We start from the raw sequence: 10,840 nt of genomic DNA, 5'->3' as shown, positions 1-10,840 counted from the left end.
CAATTGCAGATGAAATTGTGATAACTAATGATTTACCACAGGTCGGTATACTTGTAAAAGCAGCACAACTTGAGCAAAGGCTCCTAGTAACCTACATTGTTGGGGGGGTGGGGGGCTAATGTATAACTGCTCTAAGGTTAACTATTAACTGCCTCTCTAATGTCTGTATTAATGGTGCCTGTCTAGGGCACTCGCGCCCCCCCCCCCCCTCCCTAGTACTGAAGTGGTCCATGCCACTCCCCACTTTGAAGTCTCTTGCATTAAGATACTACTTGGTATAGCAAACGGTACTCTTGATCCCACTACAGCCCCTAGCTGCCTACACCCTAATCAAGATTTAAGCTCTACTTTTTCTAAATCTGCCTGGCTAAAAGCCAACTCCAGTGAGGGAGTGGCAGTAACTGTACCAAAGACTACCTTCCATAATGACCCTCCCCCTATAGATTGTCTTTTCCAATTAAATGTTCTTCATTTTTCGCACTTATCAGTGTTGATTACCATTGCCTTGTGCACATCTATTGTAGATGGCACCCTCGCTTTTATAGGAGGATACTATGCCTACCTTGGTTAGGCTTTAATTAGTACATGGCTCCTCTTGTAATCGCAGATGTTTCTCCAGTAACGGTATTTTTAGATTGTATTTATCCCTCTAATGAAATACAATTTCTTTATTGCCCCCCCCCCCCCTCTTCCCTCCTTCCCTTCAGGAGACCCTTATCTTTGTCGGCCTTCCTTATCACCCTAAAATCCCAAGTTCTTCACCAATTGGCACTCTAACCAATCCCTACCATAACCCACCCCTCTACCCTTGTGTGTATCCCCTCTAGTTGGTCCTAAAGAAGACTTGAATGACCAAGTGTAAACTAGCCCTATTTTTCTAAACCTAATGCCTAATTTTGTAACCATTTATAAGGCCACTAATATATACCAAATTCCAGACCTGGCAAGCAATGCAGGTCTTTGCAGCCGGATTGACTGTTGCTGGTACAACGAGTATCCTTCAGACTGCAAATGTAAAGGGCCAAGGTACAATACAACCAAATGAAGAAACTTTCGACGAGTTTTCCTCCAAAACGGATAACCTGAAGGCAAGTACATTGTTCATAGCCTGACAGGTTGTCCACCCTAACTGAAGTGTTCTAACTAATGGTCTAATCTTGTAAATTAACAGGATGGTGTAGCAGTCCTAGGTGCTAACTTGAACAATGTCTTGTACCACTCGACAAACCAAGTCATTTCTGGGCCGGCTGTTGCTTCGGTCATAACTGCAGACCTGCTAGAATCGAATAGCACGAGGGTCACTAAGGTTAGTAATGCAATGGAAGTTGTATACAGGTTTAATTTCAACCTTTAAAAAAATATTAATAATAATAATAATTTTTCAGTTGAATGAAATGCCAGTGCTGGATATGTCGTCAACCTTCATGATTGATGGAATAGACCAGAATGTAATTTCTTCCATGCACATTCATTCGCTTAAGACTGATGTCTTTTCTACAAGAGAGCAAGGCTCGTCTGCGTCTATCAATAATGTGCTTACCAACCGTAAGTAAAGATCAAACTAAAAATTAAGTACATTTGTATTGGAAGTTGCCTTAAAAATTTTATTTTACCTATTACAGAGTTCATGAGACTTTCTGTTGCTTCTCAAGAAGTAACGGGTAACCACCACTACAATGACATTCATGCAAACGGCATCCATGGCAAGCAGGGTGATGGATCTCAATTATTACTTAATGGCATAGAAACCTATAAAATTGTTACTAAAGGAAACAATTTTACCTTTGTGGACAAGAAAACTTTCAATAGCCTGACTGTTCTCCAGGAGTTAGGTGTTCAACTTGTCAATGAAGTAAGCACTGATGCCTAATTTATATAACTATAGACTATGGTCTCGGAACTTTAGTCTGAAAGATTATTTATTCCAGGTCGACCTATCTGATCTTTCGAGCCACTTGGTGTACCAGAATACATTCAAGCACCAAATACTGGACGGCTCATTTATTCTAAATGATGTAACTGTGGATGGCAATGTTGATGTTAACAACATCAATAATGTGGACATGAACCAACTGAATACAATGGTTGTCAGAACTACTGGAGACTTTACATTATCTGGTAAATGAACTAGATTTCAGTAGGCACCAGCGCTAAACGTCTAGTCTTTGGCTAGGTTGCTATAATGTACCTACTTCCAGGTGATGTAACCTACCAAAATGACTTCCATGTGTCTGGAAACCTGCTCAGCTCAACACTGAATGGAATTGCTATGGATAACATAGTAGATAAGGATACCACTCACATTAATGGTCTCTATACATTTACAAATGTTAACATTAAAACGGCTATAGGCTGCTCCAACATCAATGGAATAAATCTAAGTGTTGATGTTGTGACGGTTGATGCTGACCAGACTATATCAGGTAGGTTCACACCTGCTGGGATGCTATCGAGGGGGGGGGGGGGTGAGAAGTGGTGGAAGTAACCAATTTATCTCTTTTGAAGGAAATTTAACCTTCACTGACAACGTGGTAGTGACTGGCCCTGAAGGAGTAAGGATGCTGGACTCTGTTACCATTAATACTATAGACCCCTCTAGCCTCGATAAAATGGATGACAATGGTAACCTGTTTGTAGAAAGGGCCGTTGTTTTTAGTGCACCACTTCATGTAAGTAAGGAACTTGGTAGTTAAAAGTAAAAACGCGATCATTGGGGGGGGAACTAAATAGGGTCTTACATGCAGGTGACGGAGGATGTAAATGTTGAAGTCCTCAATTCATTGGCACTCGAAGGCCTGGAAAACCGTTACTGGAGAAAGGGCACTCAACAAGTCATTGATGTTTTGCCCCACATTGGATCTACCACCTTCAGGTAAAATTTCTTCAAATATCCAATCCTAAAATATCCAATCCTAAAAATTAGCCTTGTACCTGAAGCTAATAAAAGTTGCCTTTAATTGCAGCAAGCCTGTGACGGCTAAGAACATTAACACCCACCAGATGGCAGACTTTTTGTCTGTAACAGGCTCCCAAACCATCAATGGAGCATATACCTTCCAGGTAAGCATCTAGGACAAAAGCACTAATTGTACAAAAGGGGAAAAACATCCCACCATATTGATTTGCACTCTTGTTACATACTTTAGTTAAACTTTAACCTACTTTTTTACAGGGTCTAGTAACACTAGATGCAAGTCTGCAAGTAACAGATGGCAAGTTAATCGATGGTATCGATGTATCCTCGGTACATGATAACTTGGTAACTCTGTCTGGTAATCAAGACATAGAAGCAGAGACTGTAAGTATTTCTAAACTTTGTATGTGCTCTTATACACTTCGGTCATGAAGACTTCTAAAGCAAACGACTTTCTAGTCCTTTGGGAAGCTGACCATATCGGGTGACTTGGTGCTGAATGGTGACCTCAATGGATGGAATGTTGTGACAGATTTTGTACGGCTTGATCAATCCCTACCTCAAACTGGTGAGTTTCTTTTCTTTCTTTTTTCTCCTTTTTTCTTTAAGGACAGGTTATTAATACCTTCCCCTTTCAGGGAGCCTTGCCTTCGTGGACCAAACTACTGCAACATCTCTGCAGCTGTCTAGTGCAGACATTGTTGTTCAGAGCCTTAATGGAATGAATGTGCAGGCTGCTAAAGATGATTTGGTCTTGGTAAATGAAAGTGCATCACTTGCTGGGCCCCTGAGGTTCACATCTAGCACAACAGGTATTTCAATATAGAAGTGTTTGCATTATTTAAACGCAAAGCATGATGGAAACTTTATGATTCTCATGTTTTACTCTACAGCAAACGACCTCCATGTTAGTGGATTGGTTGACGGTGTTGACGTGACGGATCTTGTGGACCGCAGCCTTAAGAAGACCTCTGCCACACCACAAGCGGTAACGGGGGCAATAACGGTTAACAATGATGTTCACTTTGATCAGAGCCCATCTCTGGCTATAGTTAACAGCAAGGACTGGACCACCCACCTCGACAAGGCAAGAACATGTACAATTTTTAAATTATTTTTTGGAAAATACAAGCTACAAGTGGGTTAATTTTTACCTAAAATTTCAGGTTGTGCCACAAAACTACAACGGTGCAATTGGCGGAAAGAAGACCTTCACGAAGCCAGTATCTATATCCGGCAACTTCAACCCAGCCACCATAAATGGGTTTAGTGTAGCTGTGGTATCGGACAGAATACTGACCAAGAGTACAAACCAGAATGTTGGCACAAAGTATACCATCAGTGGGGAAGTTGTGGCTAGTATGTATATTTAAAGTGCAAAGCTTTCGGTAGTCTTGAATTTAAATGGGTAATCTATGATGGAAGAGTGCTAGGATAATTGCACTTTACTCTAGTTTGTTTAATGTACACTGTTCTTCCTTAACAGCTAATGTGGTTGCAGCAGAAATTGATGGAGTATTGACCTCCAATCTGCTGCTCAAAGATATGAGCAGTACAGTGGCTGGCACAGTGGATTTTGCTGAGAACTTGGTTGTTGCCGATGTAACTTCAGATTCGAGAGTTCTTGATGGCTGCAATTTAATTCAGGTTTGTAGAGCATACCTTTTAGGCTTTGTTTTTAAGCTTGTATTTTATGATGTATAATCAACTTTTTTTTTTCTAGTTGAACACCTCAACAATCTGGAAAAACGGTAATGATGTGGTAATACCCTTCAACATGGCAGTGACAAACCTTGTGGTTAAAAATGCAGCAACTGCAAATGCTGCAGTGAAAGCAGGAACGAGCCCCATGGATGTCTTCTATTTCCTGGATAAGCTAGTAACAAAGTCTTCTAACCAAGAAATCTCTGGTTAGTCAGTGTTTCAGGACTAAATTTTTTTAAGTAATGTATTGGGACTAGTCACTTGTAACATTTTACCTACAGGCGCTGTGGAATTCGTGACCAACTTGTCTGTGAATGACCTTTCAACAAACGCCATAGATGGTGTTAATGTAGATTCTCTCTATGCAACGACTGTTATGGACAATGAGGCCAGTGTAAGTATCTTAACGTTTCAAGACTAACTGAAGGTCTTGGTGTGAATGGACCTCTAATTTCACTTCCTTGCAGGTAATAAACTGTGACATAGCCTTCACCAAACTTCTGACGGTTGGTAATCTGAAGGTAAAAACCTCCCTGCATGGACCAGGTGTTGAAGGAGTGTTGATAGATGCAATGAATGTGACCGATGTAAATATCCATGCAATCCACTTGACGGGTGGACCATATCTGATCACTGGCGACAAGACTTTCAACATTGGTCTTTCTGTTGGAGAACTTGCTATTGATGGTGAGGCACATGAAGGTTTGCAAGTATAAAATGGCAATTATTTTAGGAGAGAGGATAAGACTCCTAATTATCCTACAGGATTGTTGGATGGAGTACCTGTAGACAACTTGGTGGTGCTCTCGGACTCGACTAGAAGTGCTGCTGATCTCGTCTTCAAAGCTATGATCTCGATAAATGGAGATCTACAGGTAGAAAAGTTTCAAAAGCAAAAAGAAAAATTGGCAAGAAAAAATTATCTTTATTTAATCCTGACTTTCTTAAACAGGTCGATGGGCTGTTGGATAATGTAAACCTGGAGCAGCTCTTAACTGACCGGATCAAACTAGATACTACTGAAACTTTAAGCTCTTCTACTACTTTTGATGGAGTGAAAGTGGAAGGTAAGGTCTTGTGGTGGTGGCGGGAGGAAGAATACTATAAAGGGCAAATCGATGTATACTAAATGACCTAAATTTGCAGGTGACCTCCATGTTGACACCATAGATGGAATACTGGTGTCCGACATAGTATTTAAGTCGGGAAGGGTACAGCAAGATATTGAAGGAGTTAAAACCTTTACTGGAGGGCTACATGTAGTGGGTGAAACGGAGGCCCCTGTGATAAATGGAGTAAATATTCTGGACTTGAACAATAACGTAGTCCGGAAAGACCGGGCGGTAACCATAACTAAAGAAAGGGTAAGTGGGGTGGGAAGAGTACCTAGACTTTATACTAGTCTTGTATAAATGGTTAGTAAAATTCTCTTGCTCCAGGTCTTCGATAAGCCGTTAGACTGCCAAGTAAATGTGTTGGTACAAGGAAACGTAAATGGTTATGATCTTTCTGAAACCGACTATGAAGCCTCGGTACTACAAGGAAACATTATAGCAGCAAGTGACCGCTTGGTGAACCTCAACTCTACTTTGTCATCGATCCATGTTGAGACAAAGCTACTATCCTGTGGTATGTATGTCCCATTCTCCCAACTAAAAGTTAAAGTTTAGTATAAACTTCCCATAAGGCTATTGAAATGACTGCCAGTCTCCCCACTTTTACCCCCTTTTGATTTTACTTTAGACCCTTTAGGAGAATATTTGTAGCATTAATTTTGCTTGCCCCAATAAAAGTAAAGCAAAGTGGGCAAGGTCGTGAAGTCTAATACACTCCTTTGTGTCTAAGCACTAGCTGAAGTATTTGTGCAGATAATCTTCAAAAATTGAGCCCTGCTTAGGGTTAAGCTGGTTATTGAAATATTCCAGGAATGTACGAGACCTACCACTTTGGCGAAAAAATAAGTGAGAAGGCCGTATCCATTTCTGGAAGAATGAGTTATGGAACATTTGGAGGGATCTCGATGATGGCCGTGCGGGAATGCAGTGACTACGAATGCAGATGTCCTTTGCAATATGCTCTCTATGAAGTAAGTAGGGTCCCTTTTATTTTTAAATTTAAAAAGGCCTATAAATCTAAGTGTACAATGTCTTAATTTCGCCAGGTTGATGATAACGGCAGTATAACCCAGATCGAGACCGATGTAAACTCTGCTATCATCTTCAGTACAGAAGGTTATGAAGGCACAGGACTACTCGGCAGGTATGTATAGAGCAGGTCTATACAATCTAAAAGTAATCTTAAAGATTACTAGTAACTAAAAGCTCTTTTCTCCTAGCTGTACCAATGGCGGTTCAAGTACTGTAAAGCTCTTGCATAACCAGAAGGAAACGGACCTACCACAGGGATCGACACTAGGGATTATTGCAGATGCAAAATCCTTCAATACCAGTGATGGCACCTATATAGTGACCGCAGGTGCAATATCTAGTAAGTCTAGTTTTCGGCTGTTCTAACAAATCCCATAGGTTGCACAATGGACCTAGTGGTTTAATTGTGCATGCCCATGCTGAGTAAATGATTACATTAAAGTCTGTTTAGACTAAAGAATGTGCAAAAACGGGAACTTAGACTAGGACGAAGAGTAATATTCGGTAATATTTTCTAGCCTCCAATACTGCAACAACAAAAGTCAGCGTGTTGAAGCTGACAAACGATACCATAGATATAATTTGGTCTCTGGATACTTCCTATAGTGCTTCAACAGTGGACTTGACTTTGGTAAGTTAAAAAAAAAGTCTAGACTTAATTTTGCATAAGTTTCAAGTTTAAATTATTAAATTGTATAATTGTCTTCAGGGAGACCAAGGTTGGATGCTTTTGGTAGCAAATTTGATGGCGGCAAATGATACTATTGATCCTTTCATGGCTCCATCACAACTGTATCGCTGGTCTACTGCAGAAGAAAAGGTAACTTGGCTAAACCTACCTAATCAGTACTAGGTTACAGAATAGATGGAACTCGTATACATTTTAATATATAAAATTAAACTTTTCCAGTTCTCCCTTGTTCAAGAGTTCATGGGTCAACATGTGACTTCGGGTATCTTCCTAAATTCAAGGAAGAATCTGAAAGAAGAATTCTTTACCCTGGCTCAGTATAAAGCAGCAAAATCGCAAGTACAGGGAACGAAATTGAATAAAGAAGTGCAGGTAAGAGTTCCCATTTTTGGATAATTGCCTAAATTAGGCAAACCACTCCAAATCATGGGAGTACTAAGACATGTCTTTGCAGGTGTTCAAGTATATCGACTCTGGTTATGTCCCCTTCGAGAGTCTAGCAACTTTCGGAGCTATTGCCCAAGCCTCCATCTACATAGGAGATGACCTTTACTTGGCAGTACTTTCAGACTTTACAAATACCCTAGATGTCTATGAACTCTTACCTTCTGATGTAAGTAAAGAGGTGGGAAAGGTAGTTAGTTTAAAAATTTAAAAGGATACGAAGAAATAACTCTTCTTTCTTTTCAGGGATTCCACTTCCAGCAGAGCATTGCAGTATGCGAGTCTCCCGTTGACATGAAGAAGGCAGAAGACTTTCTTATTATTTCTTGTATAAACCCAAGTCGAATGATGACCATAAGATTAAATGCCAAAGGATATTCTTACGGATTATAAGTAGAGTGTGGAACTAGTATTTTAACTTTTAATATATATGTCTATGGTATTTGGACTTTTAATAACACCCAAACAGCCTAACCAGGCAAATGTTACTTATTGACTAACTTGCCCAACATAGTGTCCGCTCTGGGGCAATTTGTTTAAATTGAATTCACAAGTACAAAGTGGGGGTGCATGCATAGTCTTCTGTACATGCTTAAAAAGTGGAGTTTTTAAGCAAAGCTCCAAGGAGCAGGTGTATTGATAGCATCCAGGGTTAAGTTTAGTTCTAGACCAGGCTTGGCTGAGCCCAACGAACAATCTTTCACATGCACACAACGAGCTAGTTAATCCCACCAACCTTGTACATGTGATAACATCCAGTCTATAGACTAAATGGAATTGTTATTACTTGTAATAAGCAATGAAAGTTGAAGACTATGCAAACTTGTGCAGGATTATAATCAATGTATAAAACCTCCCTTAGGTATTTAAATGGAACAAACTTCCCAATTCCTTAGTGACGGCAAAACTGCATGGACCGCTATGATCCCAGCTAGAAACACCTGGGTGGTAACTACCCTACCCATGCCTCTTGTGCAAGTTTCAGAAATTCGGCTAATATAAATCTCCCCTTTGCCTTCATTTCAGTTGACTATAATACTTGCCGGCTACTATACTATATACTATAATACTTGCAGGCGGAATGCCTTCGAACCGAGGAAAGGATAATGTGGAAGAGGCAATTTTGACTTTGAAAGTTCATTTGGAAAGGAAATACTTTACAAAGATACTCGTGTTTCCATATATCCATACGGAGAATACGGTACCGCCATGTGGTATCATTAGTTTTTGTTTAGATCAAAGAATAAGGCTAATATGGAGTCATGGCGTGCAAATAGATATAATAAAGTCTTGAAATGAACAAAGGTCAGCTGTACTTTAGGCACGGCAGAAAGCAAACTGGAAAGATGATTGAGAGATTAAAGATACCACATTAAGCAGTTAATTATTCTCTCTAGTAGTTTGCACAAGCAGCAGTTAGAGGGATGGGGAGGTAATCTTGAAGGGGGTACCTGATACTATAATACTTGCAGGCTAAATCTATTAATGTACTGATAGATCAGTATATTTGGGGGGGGGGGGGGGGGGGCTTGAGGCCCAAGACTTGTACACAAGCCCTTGACCAACATTACCCCATTTAGAGGCCAGACCTAAAGTCCTGTCTTGGCCTCCTGTCTTGGCCTCCTGTCTTGGCCTCCTGTCTTGGCCTCCTGTCTTGGCCTCCTGTCTTGGCCTCCTGTCTTGGCCTCCTGTCTTGGCCTCCTGTCTTGGCCTCCTGTCTTGGCCTCCTGTCTTGGCCTCCTGTCTTGGCCTCCTGTCTTGGCCTCCTGTCTTGGCCTCCTGTCTTGGCCTCCTGTCTTGGCCTCCTGTCTTGGCCTCCTGTCTTGGCCTCCTGTCTTGGCCTCCTGTCTTGGCCTCCTGTCTTGGCCTCCTGTCTTGGCCTCCTGTCTTGGCCTCCTGTCTTGGCCTCCTGTCTTGGCCTCCTGTCTTGGCCTCCTGTCTTGGCCTCCTGTCTTGGCCTCCTGTCTTGGCCTCCTGTCTTGGCCTCCTGTCTTGGCCTCCTGTCTTGGCCTCCTGTCTTGGCCTCCTGTCTTGGCCTCCTGTCTTGGCCTCCTGTCTTGGCCTCCTGTCTTGGCCTCCTGTCTTGGCCTCCTGTCTTGGCCTCCTGTCTTGGCCTCCTGTCTTGGCCTCCTGTCTTGGCCTCCTGTCTTGGCCTCCTGTCTTGGCCTCCTGTCTTGGCCTCCTGTCTTGGCCTCCTGTCTTGGCCTCCTGTCTTGGCCTCCTGTCTTGGCCTCCTGTCTTGGCCTCCTGTCTTGGCCTCCTGTCTTGGCCTCCTGTCTTGGCCTCCTGTCTTGGCCTCCTGTCTTGGCCTCCTGTCTTGGCCTCCTGTCTTGGCCTCCTGTCTTGGCCTCCTGTCTTGGCCTCCTGTCTTGGCCTCCTGTCTTGGCCTCCTGTCTTGGCCTCCTGTCTTGGCCTCCTGTCTTGGCCAAGTTGAAACGGCAGTTTTGAAAATGTACCATGGGACAGTGGACAGTTTACTATGTTCTAGGTTTACCATCCCCCCCAACAATTCTCAAATGGACCACCAATTGACTTGATTCAGACCTGAACACTAATACGAACCCCCTCAATGCATATCACACCCACACATTTGGCCCAAATACACACGGCTCTATATTTGATCCCCAGGATAACTCTCTCCAGCCCAAGTCTCCTACACCCATTAGTTACTAGGGCCTTATTGTCCACCACCCCCACATTACAAACTCCCAACCCCTTGCCCCCATGGTCGTGTGGGGAGGAAGCTTGGGAGACGAGGACTAGAACCCTGACTTATAGCTCAACCCTTGAATCTCTCAATCATCTTTCCCAGTTTGCTTTCTGCCGTGCCTAAAGTACAGCTGACCTTTGTTCATTTCAAGACTTATATTACATCTCTATTTGCACGCCATGACTCCATATTAGCCTTATTCTTTGATCTAAACAAAAACTAATAATACC

At 42.1% G+C, this 10,840-nt stretch overlaps 1 protein-coding gene across 3 annotated transcripts in view; it reads left to right on the top strand.

The window, feature by feature from the left end:
• LOC125030725 overlaps nucleotides 1-8,342 on the top strand; it is a 10,784-nt gene extending 2,442 nt beyond the window's left edge. For all 3 annotated transcript variants that reach the window (XM_047620974.1, XM_047620972.1, XM_047620973.1), the window contains exons 11-41: nucleotides 1-41; nucleotides 939-1,088; nucleotides 1,172-1,306; nucleotides 1,386-1,545; nucleotides 1,623-1,852; nucleotides 1,929-2,118; nucleotides 2,199-2,423; nucleotides 2,506-2,669; nucleotides 2,745-2,872; nucleotides 2,964-3,060; nucleotides 3,173-3,298; nucleotides 3,374-3,482; nucleotides 3,553-3,726; nucleotides 3,808-4,001; nucleotides 4,081-4,273; nucleotides 4,401-4,561; nucleotides 4,638-4,824; nucleotides 4,900-5,012; nucleotides 5,086-5,305; nucleotides 5,384-5,493; nucleotides 5,571-5,685; nucleotides 5,765-5,982; nucleotides 6,058-6,247; nucleotides 6,544-6,704; nucleotides 6,780-6,877; nucleotides 6,954-7,105; nucleotides 7,284-7,396; nucleotides 7,475-7,585; nucleotides 7,676-7,828; nucleotides 7,911-8,069; nucleotides 8,147-8,342. The exon at nucleotides 1-41 is cut by the window's left edge and continues 99 nt beyond it. In XM_047620974.1, the coding sequence (XP_047476930.1) occupies nucleotides 1-41; nucleotides 939-1,088; nucleotides 1,172-1,306; nucleotides 1,386-1,545; nucleotides 1,623-1,852; nucleotides 1,929-2,118; nucleotides 2,199-2,423; nucleotides 2,506-2,669; nucleotides 2,745-2,872; nucleotides 2,964-3,060; nucleotides 3,173-3,298; nucleotides 3,374-3,482; nucleotides 3,553-3,726; nucleotides 3,808-4,001; nucleotides 4,081-4,273; nucleotides 4,401-4,561; nucleotides 4,638-4,824; nucleotides 4,900-5,012; nucleotides 5,086-5,305; nucleotides 5,384-5,493; nucleotides 5,571-5,685; nucleotides 5,765-5,982; nucleotides 6,058-6,247; nucleotides 6,544-6,704; nucleotides 6,780-6,877; nucleotides 6,954-7,105; nucleotides 7,284-7,396; nucleotides 7,475-7,585; nucleotides 7,676-7,828; nucleotides 7,911-8,069; nucleotides 8,147-8,293 (4,724 nt within the window). In that variant the 3' untranslated portion in view covers nucleotides 8,294-8,342. The remainder of the gene's footprint in view (nucleotides 42-938; nucleotides 1,089-1,171; nucleotides 1,307-1,385; nucleotides 1,546-1,622; nucleotides 1,853-1,928; nucleotides 2,119-2,198; nucleotides 2,424-2,505; nucleotides 2,670-2,744; nucleotides 2,873-2,963; nucleotides 3,061-3,172; nucleotides 3,299-3,373; nucleotides 3,483-3,552; nucleotides 3,727-3,807; nucleotides 4,002-4,080; nucleotides 4,274-4,400; nucleotides 4,562-4,637; nucleotides 4,825-4,899; nucleotides 5,013-5,085; nucleotides 5,306-5,383; nucleotides 5,494-5,570; nucleotides 5,686-5,764; nucleotides 5,983-6,057; nucleotides 6,248-6,543; nucleotides 6,705-6,779; nucleotides 6,878-6,953; nucleotides 7,106-7,283; nucleotides 7,397-7,474; nucleotides 7,586-7,675; nucleotides 7,829-7,910; nucleotides 8,070-8,146) is intronic.
• Nucleotides 8,343-10,840: the final 2,498 nt, after the last annotated feature.

Source organism: Penaeus chinensis, chromosome 11 (assembly GCF_019202785.1).
Source record: "Penaeus chinensis breed Huanghai No. 1 chromosome 11, ASM1920278v2, whole genome shotgun sequence".
NCBI lineage: Eukaryota > Metazoa > Arthropoda > Malacostraca > Decapoda > Penaeidae > Penaeus > Penaeus chinensis.
This window is presented reverse-complemented; position numbering and strand designations above follow the sequence as displayed.